Genomic DNA, 20,000 nt, shown 5'->3' with positions numbered 1-20,000 from the left:
GCCATGAGTGGTGTTAGTAAAGTCAGGTATTGATGTAGGTGAGGTATTGAGGGCCACTCAAGAGCTTCCACTCCAGTGAATGTAAAGCATATTTTCATGGAGCGTCAACACAATTATGCACCTCCGACTTTGTGCTAACAGTTTGAGAAGAACCACATATAACTGGGAAACACAGTATTGGAAAGAAACTCCAAATACGACATATTTTTCTGTATTTTTGGTATTTTAAGATATATACTGTACGCCTCCATTTTCCATATTATTATAATATGCTATAATATGCTAATATGACCTCATGCTAATATGTCATGTATATGAATATTCATATAATTCATTTAATATATACATACACTTTTTATCATGGTTTATTATTGCAATTTTTTTCCTTTTCATTATACTGTTTAATATTGTTTAAAGTGTAATATTGTTGCTGTAGTTTGCTGTAGTTTACCTGTAGTTTACACTGTCTTCCGTACATATGATAAATAAAACTTGAAAAGTCAGGTGTCCCAATACTTTTGTTTAAACATTTTTAAAATTTGATTTCTATTCATATATTCGACATATTTCCAGCAGACTTGACAGTTTACAGGTTTACAGTGTGTGTGTGTGTGTGTGTGTGTGTGTGTGTGTGTGTGTGTGTGTGTGTTTGATTACATATCCCTAGTGAATATTATCCGAGTGCATACTCGAACATCTTTTCCAGGAATTCGTCCTCTGGAAAACACGACGACAGTGTGGAAATGAAAACGTCCAATTCTCACCAAACTGCTTCCTGTCGTGAAGACGAGGGCCGAGCCGAGGCAGAGGCAGATGTGAAATATAGGAGCCTGCTGAGGAATTTCAAACGCCTGTGACATGATCAGCACAGCTAACGCTCTGGGAATAAACCAGGATTGATTGTTGTGTTCGATCAGGAACCACTGAAGGAACCTTTGTTTTAATGTGCTCTAATGCAAAATCCATGATGGGGGACACACCCAGAGTTTGTGCTTATGATCACCTCAGATTCCTGTTCTGGGTTGAGAGAAAACGAACCTGATTTGATCTTCTGCAGTTGTAGGTCATCTGGCACAAATTTTGATGTTTTTGTGCTTCCTTGTGCTTTTCTGCTCATCACCGTTGTAAAGAGTGATTATTTGAGTTGCCATATCCTTCCTGATTCCTCCGGATTGGGGTTTTTTTTGTTTCTTGGTTTGTGTCTTTATTGATGAAATCAGTGAGATGAAAAACATCTGCATTTGGGGATTTTTTTTAAAAATTGGAGCTAGAATAAAACAATGACAGATTTCAAAGCAGTGATTACGCCGTATATGATGTCTGCGAAATAAAAATGAACATGCGATTCAAGTTCTTCAAAACCCGCCGAAAATACAAATAAATTTGAGAATAATCAAATCTACGGGATTAATGGTTATAAAAATGGAGTAATAAAAGAAAAAAAATTTATATGACGTATTTTAAAGCAGAGATTCTATGAGACGAAGCTCATCTTAACAAAAACATACTTTTCTGATTTAGGGACTAGAAAGGGGCGGGGCTAATGAAAAAGGATGATTAGAAAATGATGAGGGAAACACAGAGACTGAAAAATCAGGTCGAATACAAAATGTTATTTTAGTTTTCCACATCATTGTGTATAAACTCAAACTTGTTCATTGTAAAATTTCCCAGCAGAAGTGCATCTGATGCTGATTTCCCCCCAATCTGGCGTCTAATATGAACATTAACTGAAGCTCTTGACCGGTAATTTCACGATTTTATCCATCGTGCTGCTGCTACAAGATGGCCGATTAGATAACTGCATGAAAGAGCAGGTGAACAGGAGGAAGTTCCTACATTATTCTAAAGTATTGGAAAAACTGTTCTACAGCTTTTGCCCTGGATTTTGATTTGGGATCAGAATATGGAAATGAGACGATAGATCAGATATTCAGCTTCTCTTACAGAGGAGAACAATTACTTTTGTGTAATCAATTACATTTAATTTCTAATCGCGATCATGCTTTAAAGTACGTTTCGAAATATATTTAGAGGAATGTCTGGTGGACCCGAGGGAAGGTTCCTCGATCAAAAGCATGTAGAGCACATACACTCGCCTCCAGAAGTACTGAAATGGGAGAAGCTATTGCTTTTGGTCTGGATTTGGGATCAAAATATGAACATGAAGTGATAGATCAGATGTACATTTTTCTCACAGAGCAGACCAATTACATCTCTGTTCTACAATTAGACCTTTCTAAGGTTCTTAAATATATTTAAAGGATTTGATAGAAGATTGCTTGAGGAGAGGAATACAGCGTACTTACAGTCGCCTTTCAAAAGTATTGGAATAAAAGACCATTTCCTGATCTTTATATCTAGAAAGAACCTTTTTCATTCACATGAGACACAATAACCCATAATACAGAATAATCAGGCAACCAAATAATCATTCATATGATGACGTTTCCTTCTGTTTTTTTCATCTGGACATGTTTGTTTTAATTATATTTGATATTTGTTTAATTATGGAAGAAGTGTCCAGGAATCAGGAGGCATCTCCAGGACAGAGGAGTGCACACGTGGCTTCAAGAAAGCACAAAAATGTAAGCTGGTAATAGAACAAATGTTATAAACGTCACATAAAAATGTAACTGTGAACAGATCTAAATGACAATACGTTATCTGTAGACATACAGTTTTTACAACACAATGATACGGTAGCTGGGAGGAAACCAGACAACCCTGAGAACACCAGGACCCGAGCATCCTGGACCTTCACATTCCCTTCCAGTGCATCACTGAGGGTTTTATCATGGTTCGCTAGTTTCCTCCAACATCTCGAAAAACATGCCAGTAGACAAAATGTCTACTCAAAATCAGTGCCCGGGTGTGAATGGGTGTGTGAAGGGCATCGTGTAAAGAACCGTGTCCAAGACATATTCATTTCTGGCATTTTTTTTTTCAATAATAATAATAATAATAATAATAATAATAATAATAATAATAAAAATGATAATAAATCACTATTAATTTTCCAATAATCAATAGTGATTTTTAATAATAATTATTATTATTATTAAGAAATAAAATTATAATAAGTCACTATTAATTTTCCAATAATCAATAGTGATTTATTACATTTGTTTTTTTTAAATAATAATAATTATTAAGAAAAAAAATGATAAAAAATCACTATTGATTTTTCAATAATCAATAATGATTTATTTGAAAAATAATAATAATTATTATTAAGAAAAAGAATGATAACAAATCACTATTGATTATTGGAAAAGTGTTGAAGAATAAAAGAAAAAAATATATATATTTTTTAAATAAATAAATAAATAAAAACACTCCAGTAAATCCTGATCCTGGAATTTCTTTTTTCCCTGTTCGCACATTTTACCCCTCGTTACCATGGAAACGTTCATTTGAGGCTTAATGATCAATAGGATGGATAATCATGGCTGAGCTGTTGTGCTTTAGGTTCCTCGCTTGTTCTCTGGAGCTCTATGAGCTTTGACCAGAGGAGGTGTTTGTGCTGCTGCTGATGGAGCTCATGTGTGAAGGAGGTGTGGCTCTGTGATGCTCTGCTCCTCCTCTCGACCACTATAACCTTCTGTTCACCATACAGCAAGCTTCTCCTCCATCTGGAAGAAATTAAACAGCACCTCCTGGCTGCCTGTCTGTCCTCCATTCATCCTAAGCTGTAACAGCATGAGGTAGGATTGTTTTTTTTGTTGTGCACTGGGAATGTCTACATAACGCATGGCGTTATAACGCATGCACGATTTGGATTTGGACTGCATGATGCAGTATGGCTCTGTGTTGTAGGATGGATGGATGGATGATGTGCTGAAAGGCGACATCATCATCATCATCAGCAGCAGCACCATGGACATGTCTGACGCGTCAGCGCTCCTCCAGCCGCCGAGGCTTTTCTTCGTGGTTGCGCACGTGAGAGCGCGCGCGGCGCCGCCGCCGACGGACGTCTCGAGGCTTCACCGGGCATGAGGCAGGGAACAATGGAGGTGGACACTTGGGATTCTCTCAACGACAACGGGACGAGGAGGTTACCGGGGTCCCCGAGCCTCTCCCCGGGGTTCGTGAACTCCAGCTCGGCGGCGAGTGCGTGGAGAGATGCGGAGCGGCCAGAGGAGAGAGCGTACCGGGACTTCGCCATCACCGCCCAGCTCCTCATCCTCGCTGGATCTCTGATCGGTCAGTCAACATCACCGCAATCATCACATCACATCACCATCATCACCAACACCTGCATCATGGTGATCATTCCCGCAGAACCAGGCATGAAGAAAAGATGTTCAAATTAATACAAATATATCCAGCATCTAGTATTTCCAATATATTCAGCCTTTTAAAAAAAACATTATTATAAATTATTTAAATTCCACTTTTTATTGTAGATAAAAGTAAAAAAAAAATCCCTAATTTGAAAAAGAAAAAATCTCCAATGTGTTAAAAAAGTAACTTCCTAACTAACTAACTAAATAAATAAATAGATTTTGTAATAAATCAGTACATTTTTTAATGCATATATATACAGCAGTGTAGGAACTGTGCTTAAAAAAGCAGTAGTTATACTTAATATTATTATTATTATTATTATTATTATTATTGTTTTTTGTATATTTCCAAAAATTATTATTGTTATAATACAACTGAACAAATCTTGGATAAAGTCCGTTGCAGGACGCTCTTCTCACACTCGTTCACACCTGGGGACTGTTTTGACGTTTCACCTACTCGCATGTTTTTAGGTAGCAAAATTCAGTTTCAAATCTAATATGCAAAATGGCAACGCAATATTCAAATGGAAATGTATTTCTGTATTTAAATTTCCATTTCCATTATCATATGTGCAAATTTCGGCGTAAAAAGGGAATTAAAAATGAAATTATGTTATTTACATTTGCCATTCCCAACAGTCTTAATATATAAATTACATACTAATTTTAACGTTTTATAAGTTTAAAAATTACATTAAAAATGTATTACTCAAATTGATTCGATGTGTGTAAAATGTCCAAGCAGAAATGGTAACAAAATGATCATTTAAATGTGTCCTAAATGCATTTCGACTGACGGTTAAGACAATTAGGATTGCATTTTCATCATAACACCATGTGATATTTGTAGCAATATTTGTAAAAAGTCATCAAGTCAAGTTAAGAAGCATTTATTGTCATTTTAACCATATATAGCTGACGCAGTACACAGTGAAATTAAACAACGTTCCTCCAGAACCCTGATGCTACATACAACAACATACAACAACAATCACAGAAACAGAAAACACATGGCCAAGGACAGTAAGTGTCCTCGCCACATAACTTGCATGTGTGCAACCTGGTGCAAAACAGTGCAAAGACAAGAAGACAGTGCAAGACAAAACAAGACAGTGTAAGACAACACAAGACAGTGTAAGACAACTCAAGACAGTGTAAGACAACTCAAGACAGTGTAAGACAACACAAGACAGTGCAAGACAACACAAGACAGTGCAAGACAGTGTAAGACAACACAAGACAGTGTAAGACAACACAAGACAGTGCAAGACAACACAAGACAGTGTAAGACAACACAAGACAGTGCAAGACAACACAAGACAGTGCAAGACAGTGCAAGACAACACAAAACAGTGCAAGACAACACAAGACAGTGCAAGACAACACAAGACAGTGTAAGACAACACAAGACAGTGTAAGTCAACACAAGACAGTGCAAGACAAAACAAGACAGTGCAGGGACAACACAAGACAGTGTAAGACAACACAAGACAGTGCAAGATAGTGCAAGACAACACAAGACAGTGCAAGACAACACAAGACAGTGCAGAGACAACACAAGACAGTGCAAGACAACACAAGACAGTGCAAGACAGTGCAGAGACAACACAAGACAACAGAAGACAGTGCAAGACAACACAAGACAGTGCAAGACAACACAAGACAATGCAGAGACAACACAAGACAGTGCAAGACAACGCTAGACAGTGCAGAGACAACACAAGACAGTGCAGAGACAACACAAGACAGTGCAAGACAACACAAGACAGTGCAGAGACAACACAAGACAACACAAGACAGTGCAGAGACAACATAAGACAGTGCAAGACAACACAAGACGGTGCAAGACAGTGTAAGACAACACAAGACAGTGCAGAGACAACACAAGACAACACAAGACAGTGCAAGACAACACAAGACAGTGCAGAGACAACACAAGACAACAGAAGACAACACAAGACAGTGCAAGACAACACAAGACAGTGCAAGACAACACAGGACAGTGCAAGACAACACAAGACAGTGCAAGACAACACAGGACAGTGCCAGACTATACACAAAACACAAAATAGCTCTGCCAGTAAACCTGTTGGATAGAGACAAAGTGAACAGTAGCAATAATGTAAACAAAATGTTGTGCAAAAGAGCAAATAGCAGCAATCCAGAAAAGATGTGCAAAAACAACATGTAAATAATTTATGGTAATGAAGTGATGTAATGTGAGTGGTACTGAAGAGGGGTGCAAACTTCTGCCCCGGGCTGTGATTAATGCTGATTAAATAGCGTGATGTTTGGATCAGGTAAGAAGGGGTTAACTGGTAAGGCATTTGGCTGTAACTGGTGAGTAATTACAGAAAGAAATGATTTACGAGAGTGTTTCCGATAACGAGCTGAGAAGAATGTGGGCAGAACAGATGGCCAAGAAATACACACTTTCAGTTGTGTTAAAAAAAACAAAACAATGATTATTCATTATAGTGTAATTACCACAGCACTGTTGAGATCTCCATTCTGATTGGACGGACAGCAGGTCTGATCAATGACAGGGTTGTATTAATGAGCTCGTTCGAAAACGTTTTTGTTTCTATAGTAACAGCTCATTCACCTTTATACCCTCCGTATAAAGGGGTTACAAACGTATAATTATTGTTATGGAGTTTTGTGTGAGGAGACATTGAGGGAAGGAATCTCCAGTGTTATGCAAAAGTTTATACAATATTGGGTTTCGCTGTACCGTGATATGAAAACCTGAGATTTCTTTAAGAGGAAGGAACGTTTTATATCGACTACAGCTTGAGAGAGTATAGGAACTAACTTTGGCCAATATTATATGCAACTGTAACTGGATAAAATGTATTATTTAGCATTCTATAATAAATAAACTGTATAATAGTGTAGTATAAAGACAATACAATGGTTTTGTTTTAGAAAAAAAGCATTAAGCTGGTGAAGAAAATGTTTCTACTGCTATAGAATAGGTGAGAACATGAACTAACTTGTTTCACGGATGGTCCACAACATTATATTTAACTACGACTGAGAAAAAGGTAAGATTTGGCATTCTTTAATAAAATAAGACCATGATAATTGAAAGTATAAAGACACAAAGAAACAGGCTGGTGTTTATAGCTGTTATAGTGGAAGTGAAAAGAAAAAAGAACTTCGGTATTATATATAAGCATAATCAAATACAAAGTATCATTTGGCATTCTTTAATAAATGTGACATTTAATAGAATAGTATATATACAATAAATGGATGGTGAAGGAAGGAGCATTTATAGCTGCTATAGTATAAGTGAAAACTGACTTTCAACACATCAATTGTAACTATAACCAAATAAAAATTTGGAATCAATATTCTTTTAATGGGAACTAGTAGCTCTGGGTTACACATTGGAAGGTCTGGGGTTCAAGCCCCAGTATCACCAAGCTGCCACTTTTGGGCCCTTGAGAAAGATCCTTAACCCTCTTAGCCCATGGGTGCTGTATCACGGCTGAACTCTGACCTCAGCTTCCTTACAAGCTGAGATATGTGAAGAAAGAATTTCACTCTGTTGTGTTGCATACGTGAGCAAGTTTGTAACTTTATATCGTACATAAAAAAAAAGAAGTCATCTAAGTTACTTACATTGATATTCCATAATATTAAGTGTAACTATAAGTGGATAAAAAATGTAGTTAACATTCTTTAATAAGTAAGACATTTTGATAAAATAGTAGGTTTTTCTTTACAAAAGAAGGGAATGGTGAAGGAGGGAGCATTTACAGCTGCTATAGTGTAAGTGAGAACAGGAACTAACTTCCACACATTAAATACGACTGTAACTGAATAAAAGTATGATTTCATATTTTGAATAAAAAATACAATATTGCATAGTATATGGATAATCGAATGTTTCTTTAATTTAAAAAAATGAAGAAAGGACTATTTAAAGCTGCTTTATATTGTGAGTATATACAGTATATTATGTATTTTACAACATAGATAGATAGATAGATAGATAGATAGATAGATAGATAGATAGATAGATAGATAGATAGATTTCTTAGAGTTTTATATAGAGTTTTATATATATATATATATATATATATATATATATATATATATATATATATAGAGAGAGAGAGAGAGAGAGAGAGAGAGAGAGTATGTAATATGTAGATTGTATGTATAATTGTACAGAATTTATACACAGTGTTTATACAGTGATCTAACGGTTCTGGTTCTGTATGTTCCTGTATCTTCTTCTTGATGGAAGAAGGTTAAACAGTGTGTGACTGGGATGTGAAGACTCCTTGATGATGTTGTGAGCTCTGAGCAGATATCTGCTGTGGTGAAGGTACTCAGTAGCAGGTTGTTGGGTGCCAGTGATCCGTTGGGCGGTTTTGACCATTGGTTGACCAAGTTGGTCAGGATGCTCTGGATGATGCAGCGGTAGAAACTCATTAGAATCCATGGGGACAAATGAGCTTTCTTAAGACTCCTTAAGAAGTTCAGGCGTTGTTGTGCCTCCATAACCAGAGCTGAAGTGTTCTGGTGACAGAACAAATCCTCAGAGATGTGAACTCTGAACTTAAAGCTGGAGACCCTCTCTCTCTCTATATATAAATTATTATTATTATTTATTTTATTTAGAGACGTTAGTAAAGAAATTACCATGATGCTCTTCAGAATTATTATTAATTGTATTATTGTTACTATAACTATTACCAGATAAAACATAGGATTTGCCTTTTTTTACTAAGCAAGAATTGGAATAGTATAATATAAGGATAATAGAAAGAATTTTTTTTTAAAACAAACAAAAAAAAAAAACTGGTGAAGGAAGGACCAAATATAGCTACTTTATATTGTTAGAACAAACACACCACGACATTATGTAACAACAAGTTGTAACTATAAGCAAATTAAAAGTATAATTTGGCATTTTTTAAATAAATACGACTGCAATAGTAGATTTTCTAATTAATTATATAATATATATATATATATATATATATATATATATATATATATATATATATATATATATATATATATATGTATATATTTTAGAATGGAAAACTGAATAAAAAAGGTAAAAGAAAGAATGGTGCTTTAAACTTGTAGTTTACTCACATGTAGTTTACAGCACAGTGAATTTTTTTCTTCACGTTTCCCAGCGATGTTAGGAAGCTGGTGTCAGAGTGCAGGGTCAGCCATGACACACACCTACTGGAGAACAGAAGGTTAAAGGGCCCCAAGAGAGGCAGCTTGTAGATACTGGGGCTGGAACCCACAACCTTCCGATCGGTAGCCCAGAGCCTTGACCACTGATCTCCCAGTCAAAAAGAACCATTTATATCAAAAATAAGGAAAGGAATTATATGTAAGTAGAACTGGATAAAAAGTATAATTTGGTATTCTTTAATATTTCAGACATTGGAATAAAAACGTATGAGGATCATTTAAAAAAAGCCTGGTGAAGGAAGGAGCATTTATAGCTGCTATAATGTAAGTGAGAAAACTTTCACAATGTAATATGTAAAGGTGTGTTAGTAAAGTCAGGTACTGATGTAGGTGAGGTGAGGAGGCCTGGGGTGAAGTCCCACATTCACCCCAAAGGTGTTCAATAGCTCTATAGCAGAAGAACTAGCACTACAACCCATTATCTACATGGAGCTGGCTTTGTGCACAGGGGGTATAATGATGCTGGAACAGGTTTGAGTCTCCTAGTTTAAGTGAAGGGAACATTTCATCCAACGCTAACGCATCCAGAGACGTCCTGTACAATTGTGTGCCTTCAACTTTGTGGTAACAGTTTGGGGGAAAAAACCACATATCGCTGGAAAAGTCAGGTGTCCCAATACTTTTGGTAATACAGTGTATCTTGCTTATTTCCATCTTAGCTTTTTATTTTGATTGATATTTTCAAGGGTTGCTTGCAGAAACAGCCACGTTTACACGATTAGCATTTACTCCCTATGCTAATCTGCCCTCTGCTCTTTTCACAAACAGTTGCTCGATTGTGTTACAAATGAAAAGAAAGAGGGGGACAAATTTAAGAATTGTAATCCCCAAAAATATGAGGTCCTTGCTTTGTTTGGATGTAGGTTTTTTTAATAAGCCAAGCTGATGAGGGTTAATGCATTTCACATGTTTCGTTGTTGACATGGGAATGGTTAGCGATTAAAAAAAATCATCATCCATTAAAAATAGTATTTTGTGTAATACAGTGTTTATAAGTCTTCATTTTTTCATTTATTTTCAATATGTTTCATTAACAGTGAAAAATCTTTTCTTCATCCTCTGTACTTTATTTTAATGCTCAGGGTTGCCAGTGTGGGGTTTTTCAATTTACTAATAATTGTAAAAATGAAACATACAAACATTCAATTGTGCAATTATGAAATTAATTAATAATTCTTTTATAGCAACAACTTAATAATAAATCAATTTAAATAAATTAAATAATCAAATCAAATGCCGACGATTCCCCTTTCACACCGCTGTATAGAATAGTTTGCATGTTGTGATTGCTTGGTGTTGTTATGACCCTCGTTTGCTCACTCACTCCTGGTATATTGATTCTGGTTTCCAGGCAGCGACAATAACAATAATAATGAGTCGATTTTATGTGGACTACACAGAGGTCACAGCTGTTAGCGGAATCCCTCCTCCGTCACACGGACCTTAGAATTATATACAGGTTTAGAAAGAAATATGGAGTGTGTACGATTTATGAATTGGCAAATTGGTGAGATGGGTCAGGTTTATATGAACCCTAGACGTGGAAGAAATTTGGCTTATTGTACCAAAGCAAAGACCAAGGTGATGTCTAATCTCTTCGTGAATATGTTTTGGGATGCAGTTGATTTTATTTGGACTTCTTAACAGTTGTAGTTTTGGTTGGTTGCGTTGGCTTTCAGGGGGTTTTCACAAAGGATTCAGTCAGTGCTGAAACTCATGTTTTTTTTTTGAAGGTTGAAGATAGACAGACAGACATATGGGCAATGTGGATGGACAGACAGACAGACAGACAGACAGACAGACAGACAGACAGACAGACAGACAGACAGATAGAGACAGACAGACAGACAGACAGACAGACAGACAGACAGACAGACAGATAGATAGATAGATAGATAGATAGATAGATAGATAGATAGATAGATAGATAGATAGATAGACAGACAGGCAGACAGATGTCAGTGATTCAATCAAACAAAACTAAAACAATAAAGAAGACAAAATGTATTAAAATCAGTAATATAAATTGTAATCGTTGGGTTCAGGTGATTACAGAATACACCTTTACAAACATCATCAATTTAATAAAACATTTCTGAATAGGTGATTATTTACATCATTTACATATAAAGTACTTAAAAGTGAAAATGTAGAATAAATAAATAAACAGATGGGTATTAAAATGATTAAACAGATAGATAGATAGATAGATAGATAGATAGATAGATAGATAGATAGATAGATAGATAGATAGATAGATAGACAGACAGACAGACAGACAGACAGACAGACAGACATTTGGGTGGACAGACATATAGGCCATATGAATGGACAGACAGATAGACAGACAGCTAGACAGACAGACAGACAGACAGATAGATAGATAAATAGATAGATAGATGATAGATAGATAGATAGATAGATAGATAGATAGATAGATAGATAGATAGATAGATAGATAGATAGATAGATAGATAGGGCTTATTTTATTAAAAGTATACAGTAATCATGGTTGATGAAGTGTAGGAGGATTATTTAGTGTCTGTAAATGTTAAAATATGGTGATTATTTGGAGTGTAAACAGTAGCTATGAATAATGAAGTGTAGGAGAACTTTGCTGTGGTTCCAGATCTCTCTGTTTCCTAATAATGGGTTTCAACAGAGCCGAAAACAATTTGTTGTTGTTGTTGTTGTTGTTCGATTACTGTTCCTGTGTCCTTTGTGCAGAGGATATTGTGTATGACGAGGTGAGTGTGTGAAGGATTTGCTGTTGCTTGGGGCATTTAATCATTGCTAAATTCATTGTTTTTTTTTACCAAACACTGTGTTTTCTCTGCTTGTCCTTCCTGAAAATTACTGCTGCACCTAATCCTGACTGAACTTGAAGAAGAAACGTCTAGATAAAGTTCTATATAAATAAGAGAGAGTGATTTAACTAGGAGACCCAAACCAGTTCCAGCATGACAATGCAAACCCTGTACATAAATCCAGCTCCATAAAGATCTGCTTTACATGGGTTGGAGTGGAGGATCTTCTGCTATAGAGCTACAACCCTGTTTAAAGATCTTTGAGATGATTTAAAATCCTGATGGCAGCCCAGGAATCCTCACTTTTACTTGTACCTAGATCAGTACCTCACTTTATTACTCTTTATTACCTCACTTTATCACTTTATTACCCTCGTGGCTGAATGAAGAATTCCCACAAGAATGGAGATTATTATAAGAGCAAATTGGGACTAAATGTGGAATGGGATGTTAAAAAAAAGTACATACCAATTTTATGTTTGGGTGTCCACAAACTTTTGGTAATATAGAGTATATAAAGTAGGGATGGTAAGAAGCATTTGTTTAAAAAAGTGTGCATCTGATACAAGTTGGCATTTGAACATATATACATCGGTAAAAAACACAATTTATTTCGATATAATTATCAGTAGATGTCCTTTAATTTTATTATTTATAAAGTAATCAATCATTTGTGACTGATATTTGATAAGTAGATCGATTTCTCGTCTCTAAACCATTTCTCGAGAGCGTTCTCTCAGACCGAGACGTCACATAGAACACAGATTAACATGGCAGAGGTAGAGCTGTAACTTCCTGCTCACACAACAGGAAAATAAATTAATCTTGTGTATTTTTTACCTCGTGTTTTAATGGATAAATGTTAATTAGTCATTAGTCACGTCACGTGAACGGAATCTGGTCATATTTTATTCTCACTCATGTTTCTTGGCAGTTAAATACATTCTCTCAGAAGTCCCCATAAGTACGTTTCATAAGACACACACACACACACACACACACACACACACACACACACACACACACTCGCAGACACACAAAGCTACATTAAGCATTCATAGCCTGTGGCTTTCTCCTTTTTTTGGCACTATGAGTCATCTTTTGCTCTGACTTTTCTGCTTTATCATCTCAAAAAGCAGTTCAGAAAATGCAACACTCTTTATATAAACAATAATATTATGTAAGTATTACATTATTTACAGTAATATAACGCTTCTATCTCGTCCTCAGAACGGGCTTTATTACTCAATTCCGACCAGAGAATGCAATAATGGGTTTTTAGTTTAGTTTTGTGGCTAAAAATAGACAATAGCAGGCAGAGGGAAAGACAATGGTCGTAGTGTGACATGTAGTGTTTTCACGTGGCCTCTTCTCCGAGAGCGAGAGAGAGTGAGAGAGAGAGAGAGAGAGAGAGAGAGAGAGAAGGAAAAGAAGAAAATGTCAGGTCATGTCAGTGTGACACGTAATAGCACTACAGCGTCGCTCCAATTACAAGTGGACTATAATGGGGAGAGATGAAAGGGACAGGGGGCATTCCTGGAAAAAAAAGGAAGGAAAAAACGAATAGAGAGAAGGACCCTAGCTAGTGCAAAAGCAGGCTGTGTGTATTACAGAGGCGTGAGTAATAGCACATTAGTGTGTGAAATCTACGACATTGCGCCTTTGGGCTGTGTATCGGCAAGAACCTGGCGATACGATACGCATCCCGATACAGGGGTCCCGATACGATATTTTGTGCTACTGTAAGCAAGGCGAAATATTGGGATATTTTTTTTTAAGATTAGGATATCATTTTAGGAAAGCTATAATAATAATAATAATAATAATAATAATAATAATAATAATAATAATAATAACAACAATCTTTCTTCTCAAAGTCCTTTTCCTAGCATAAAAAAAATTTAATAATTGATAATAATAAAAATAAAAAATTATAATAAAATAAGTGAATAAGACAAACATCACAGATACATAACAAAATAAAATTACCTAATAGCTATCCTGAAAAAAATAAGATTTAAGATCAGATTTAAAAGTTGTCATTAAGAAAACAACAACATGTGCAAAACAAAAATTTTAACAGAAAACATCTGCATCTGCATTTGCATTAATCAGTCCATGTAGCATTCAACGTTATTGAACCTCTTTTAACGAGTTAAATTTTACAGCCCTAATTAATATCCTAATACAAAAGGCTGATCATCCACTAGAACACAAGCAGAGAAAAGATGATGATGATCATGTGATCAGGAATGTCTCTGTTTCCAGTCAGACTCCCTCCGTCTCATCCATGTTACCCCCAGACTTTTTGTTGTCTTCTGACTTCCATTGAAAAATTGTTGGAACTCCTTAAACTTCCAATCTCAGTACAGTCCTGATCCTCACACTCATCATGCCTGAAGGACGGATTTGCACTTTTGAAGCCAAAATAAAACGAACCAAAAGCTCATTTTGAGTAACTGTTACGTTTTTGTCTTATAATCTGTCCTTGGAATTGGGACGTCCTTGCATTCTTTTTTTCTTTATTTGTGAGTTTTATTTTGTTCGAAACAGTGAAAAGCAGTGGCAGATCCATTACTCATGCACACACTCGTGTTCTCTACCGGGAGGTGAACAATTAGAGTGCATTGCAAAAGTATTCATACCCCTCGAATATTTCCACATTTTGTGAATTTGTATTCAGTCCTCCAGAGTCAATACTTTGCTGAACCACCTTCGCTGCAATTAGAGCTGCAAGTCTTTTTGTGTATGTCTCTACCAGCTTTCACTTTCTTCCCATTCGTCTTTGCAGAACAGCTCCAGTTGAATCAGATTGGATGGAGAACGTTCAAGTCTTGCTAAAGATTCTAAATAAGGATTTAGGTCTGGACTTAATGAATGAATATGCTTTGATCTCCACCATTCCATTGTAGCTCTGACTGTATGTTTAGGGTCCTTGTCCTTCTGAAAGGTGAACCTATGCCCCAAACGCTAGTATTTTGCAGCCATCCATCTTCCCAGTGTAAGAGATAGAGTTTTGCATGTAGGCCAAAAAAATTACATTTTGGTCTCATCTGACCACAGCACCTTCTTCCACGTGTTTGCTCTGTCCCCTACATGGCTTGTGGCAAACTGCAAATAGGACTTCTTCTTTGTAGTCAACAATAGCTTTCATCTTGCCACTCCTCCATAATAGCTAGATTGGTGGAGTGCACGACTAATAGTTGTCCTGTGGACAGACCCTCCCACCTGAGCTGTGGATCTCTGCAGCTCCTCCAAAGTATAATTGGCCTCCTGGCTTCTTCTTGGATCAATGCTCTCCTTGGCTGGCCTGTCCGTTTAAATAGACATCCATGTCTTGGTAGGTTAGCAGTCGTGCCATACTCTTTCCACTTTCGGATGATGGATTGAATGGTGCTCTGTGAGATGTTCTAAGCTTAGGATATGTTTTTATAACCAAACCCTGCTTTAAACTTCTCCCCAACTTGATCCCTGAAATGTCTGGTGTGTTCTTAAGTCCTCATGATGCAGTTTGCTCACTAATGTTCTCTAACAAACCTCTGAGGCCTTGACAGAACAGCTGTAATTATACTGGGATTTAAGTACACACAGGAAGACTTTAATTACTAATTAGGTGACTTCTGAAGGCAGTTGATTGCACTGGATTTTATTTTGGGGTATCGGAGAAATGGGGTCTGAAAACATACTTATTTCTTTATCTCTTCTAGACAACTGAGCATGGTTAAGGGCCTTGTTTAGGGGCCCAGCAATGGCAGCTTGGTGTGGCTGGGATTTTTCGCTTCAATGTCCAATGCTTTAACCGATAAGCTACCATCTCTCCAACATATTATATGGCAACATGAGAAAATATGCATACAATACAAATATTTTACACAAAAAACATGTATTGATCAAATAAAAATGAAAAAACTAAAAAACCCCAACAACAACCTTTTATTTAATGAAAAGGTAAAAGTAATAAAAAAAAAAAATTAACCCTCGTCTGGTGCTAATATTGGTTGACCAACCCAAACATGTTTGTGCCCAGAACTTCCAGGAGAAGTGTGCACACCAGGAACTAATCCAAAGAAATCTAAGAAAGGTATATCATGGACAGATCACACTTTCCTGAACATGCTGTACATTCCCCCTCAGGCAATGCCGCTGTGCTGTGGTGCACCTGCTGCACCAACGTCTTCAAGACAGTTACTGGACGCTTCATTAAGAACCTGGCCTGCTCGGGAATCTGCGCCAGCCTGGTGTGTGTGCCTTTCGACGTGCTCCTGAACACCAGCCCTCGCTGCGGCCTCTGGATCCACACGCCGATGCTCTGTCGAACCATCAAGTTCCTGCACAGGCTCTTCTGCTCGGTCACTGTGCTCAGCTTTGCTGCCATTGCTCTGGACAGGTGAGATCGGACTCAGGATCGGACACGCTGCCATGGCAATGCACCTCACTATATCTCTTTTTCAATAAATTCATTATTAAATATGCAATATGTGGACCAATGTTTGGAGCATTACATTGCTATTATAATAACACCACTGTACTGGGAAGATGAGGAGGCCTGGGGTGTAGTCAGCATTCACATTCATCCCAAAGATGTTAAAGAGCTCTATAGTAGGAGATCTTCCACTCCAACCCAGGGAAAGCAAGTTTTAATGGCGCTGGCTTCAGATGCATTGGATCAGGTTTGGGTCTCCTAGTTCAAGTTAAGGAAAATTTCATGCTGACATACAAAGACGTCCTGTACAATTGTATGCCTCCTGTCAGGTGTCCCAGTAACTTTTTTCCATATAGTGTATTTTTATTGGTTAGTTATTAATGATAGAATTGTCTAGCATTTGCCTTTTTTAAATATAACATACAATATAAATGTTAAAAAAATTTTAATTAGGTATTTTATAAAAAATTGAAAGCGGATATGAAAAAAAGAACAAAAGAAACGAACACGTATTCGTACCAAAATTTTTTGGTACAGGGCTTTTGATTCGGTACACACTTTTCGGTGGAACACGTTTAGTCTCTGCGTCGCACTTTAAGCTCTTTAAAATATATAGTTTTTTATTGTTAAACTTGAAAACAGACACACAAGTGCCAGGGGTATATAAAAAATAAAAAAAATAAATAAAAAACAGAAGATGAAAAAAACCCATATGTAAAACCACTTTTGTTGAACAGAGGCGTTAATGCATAATAAGATATAAGAGCCAATCAGATTTTGATATGCAAATTTAGAACATGCTGCACAGGGTAAAGGAGAAAAAAATCTGAAAATTGGGGATGTTTTGATTTTTGTGATGATCAAAAATGAATTTCTATTTTCTAAAACAGCCTCTTTTCCTTTTCTTGTAGGTACTATTCAGTTCTATATCCACTAGAGAGGAAAATCTCAGACGCCAAATCGAGAGACTTGATCATATACGTATGGTTTCATGCTCTTGTGGTAAGCGTTCCTGTGTTTGTTGTCAGTAACGTCACCGATGTCTACGCGACATCTACCTGCTCCGAAGGTTACTCTTTAGGACACCTTGTTTACATGGTGCTCTACAATGTGACCACTGTGATCTTGCCCCTAACGGCTGTGTTTGTAACCATGGCGCTGATCCGGCGTGCCCTCAGTACCAGTCAGAAGAAGAAGGTGATCATTGCGGCACTCCGGACACCGCAAAGCAGCGTCTCCATCCCGTATGTGTCTCAGCGCGAGGCTGAGCTTCATGCCACGTTGCTTGCAATCGTCTTGTCATTTGTGCTCTGTAGCACGCCGTACGTCGTCCTGTTGGCATACCGGGCATTTCCGATGGCTGGCCCGGCTTCTCAGTGGCTGCATCTAACGGCCATTTGGCTGCCGAAAGTGTCTCTACTGACCAACCCACTGTTTTTAGTGATGGTGAACCGGTCAGCACGGCGCCGCCTGTTGGACGCTTTGGCGCACATTCATCGCCGCTACAGCCGGAGGAACAACTCGATCGGCGTCGGAACAGCACCCGAGGCTGGAGTGCTCGGTGTGGAAGGGCTTGCCCGCTCGGGCAGCCAACTCCTTGAAATGTTCAACATCGGCCAGCGGCAGATCTTCAGGCCAAACGAAGAAGAGGACGAAGAAGAAGTGAATGAAATCGCAGCCGTAGCCAATTTCCTGCCCAGACCTGAACAAGTGGCTGTCGCCTTAGCAGGAGCAGCAGAAGGACCCAAGGAAGATGGTTTACCTGTTCTAAAACATTCACCTGTTCAATACTGTGCATACTCATCCTCACAGGTGGCTCCAGCCACACCGACCGACCCTGAAGATGCCTCCCAGTTTGGTTTCGGTCCATTCGAGTTGCCCCCTCAGTGGCTTCCTGAAACCAGGAATAGTAAGAAAAGACTCCTGCCTCCGTTAGGTAACACTCCAGAAGAGCTGATCCAGACCAAACAGTCCAGAGCACGACCCGAGAGGCGCATCAGCAGGAACAACAAGGTCAGCACCTTCCCCACTGTGGACCCCTGAGACACCATGAACAAAAATAGTAATAAAAACTAGTTTAAAAATAAGTTTAAAAACGCTATCCTTTTTCAGCAGAAGAGGAATCCTTCGACAGTCTTGTACCTAGCTAGACGTTAAGGGAATGAGTTGCTCTTTTACAAGAATGACAGAATTTTTAATAAACTGTATAGAATTCAGCTATTTGGAAATAAAAAAAAACTGAAAATGGTTTGTATGAATTGTCTGAATGTGCAATTTCTCACTCACATTCAAGTGGGATTGAAGTCAAGCAAGTCAAAATATATTCTGTAACCTCATTGTATATAAAATTAAACCCCCCCATACAGAAATCTGATATATAGCAATATATGCAAAGTACATATATCGCCATACATGTTCACATTAGAATTTTACAGATATAGAAATATGTCAGATACTTGCACACACATTTCAAAATATTACAAAAATGACCATTTATGTCATGCAGTACTTAAAGCAATTGTTTAAAACCTGTGTACCAACAAGTAACAGGGATCAACAAGAAACCAAATCTATTATTAAACATAATGTAACAAAACTGTAACATTGCAACATTTAACATTAATTTCACATTATGATTGGATTTCATGGTATGGTAATCATTTCTCCTGATCTGCAACTTGAAACACTGCATTTGAGCGATTTTCCCAAATTGGAGTCAAAAATGTTGGAATAATGTCACTCAAAAAAAAAAAAAAAAGTGAAAGAAAACAAGAGACATCAACCCTTTTACAAAAAAATTACATTAGTAAAGTGAAGTTTAATTGAAAGAAAATTGGGACAAAAGAAGAAAAAGGGAGGGGAAAAAAATGCAGTAATTTAGTGAATGTCCCAAACTGGAGTCCAAAATGCAAAAATGTGGAATGATGAGGTTCGTGAAAATGTGTGTTTCACTTCATGTACACAATTTGTTTTAACGTGAAATCAAACCTTCAAATGCAGATAACTTTCATATACAGTCGACTGAGTGCGTTTGTGCAACGTTTTGGCATATTTGCAAAGAATATTTCTAGCAAAGTAGAATGAAGTTTGAGATGAAAAATCATACACGTCATTGGTTTAAATAAAGGCGATCGTATATCTTACAATGACTCAAGTTACAAGTATTTGCTAACAGATGAGAAATCCAATAAAACATTTACATTTAGAGAACATTTATATGGTTGTTTAAAGGTTTGCATATTAGCG

General features: G+C 37.1%; 1 protein-coding gene across 1 annotated transcript; it reads left to right on the top strand.

Annotated features, from left to right (window-relative positions):
* Positions 1 to 3,602: 3,602 nt before the first annotated feature.
* gpr176 (G protein-coupled receptor 176) lies at positions 3,603 to 19,303 on the top strand. The gene is made up of 4 exons (XM_046836240.1): positions 3,603 to 3,707; positions 3,820 to 4,206; positions 16,466 to 16,718; positions 17,666 to 19,303. Exons 2-4 carry the CDS (start codon positions 3,996 to 3,998, stop codon positions 18,795 to 18,797), a joined length of 1,596 nt encoding a protein of 531 aa, XP_046692196.1. The 5' UTR covers positions 3,603 to 3,707; positions 3,820 to 3,995; the 3' UTR covers positions 18,798 to 19,303.
* Positions 19,304 to 20,000: the final 697 nt, after the last annotated feature.

Source organism: Silurus meridionalis, chromosome 23 (assembly GCF_014805685.1).
Source record: "Silurus meridionalis isolate SWU-2019-XX chromosome 23, ASM1480568v1, whole genome shotgun sequence".
Classification (NCBI taxonomy): domain Eukaryota; kingdom Metazoa; phylum Chordata; class Actinopteri; order Siluriformes; family Siluridae; genus Silurus; species Silurus meridionalis.
The sequence above is the reverse complement of the archived record's forward strand: the minus strand, read 5'-3'. Positions and strand labels throughout refer to the sequence as shown.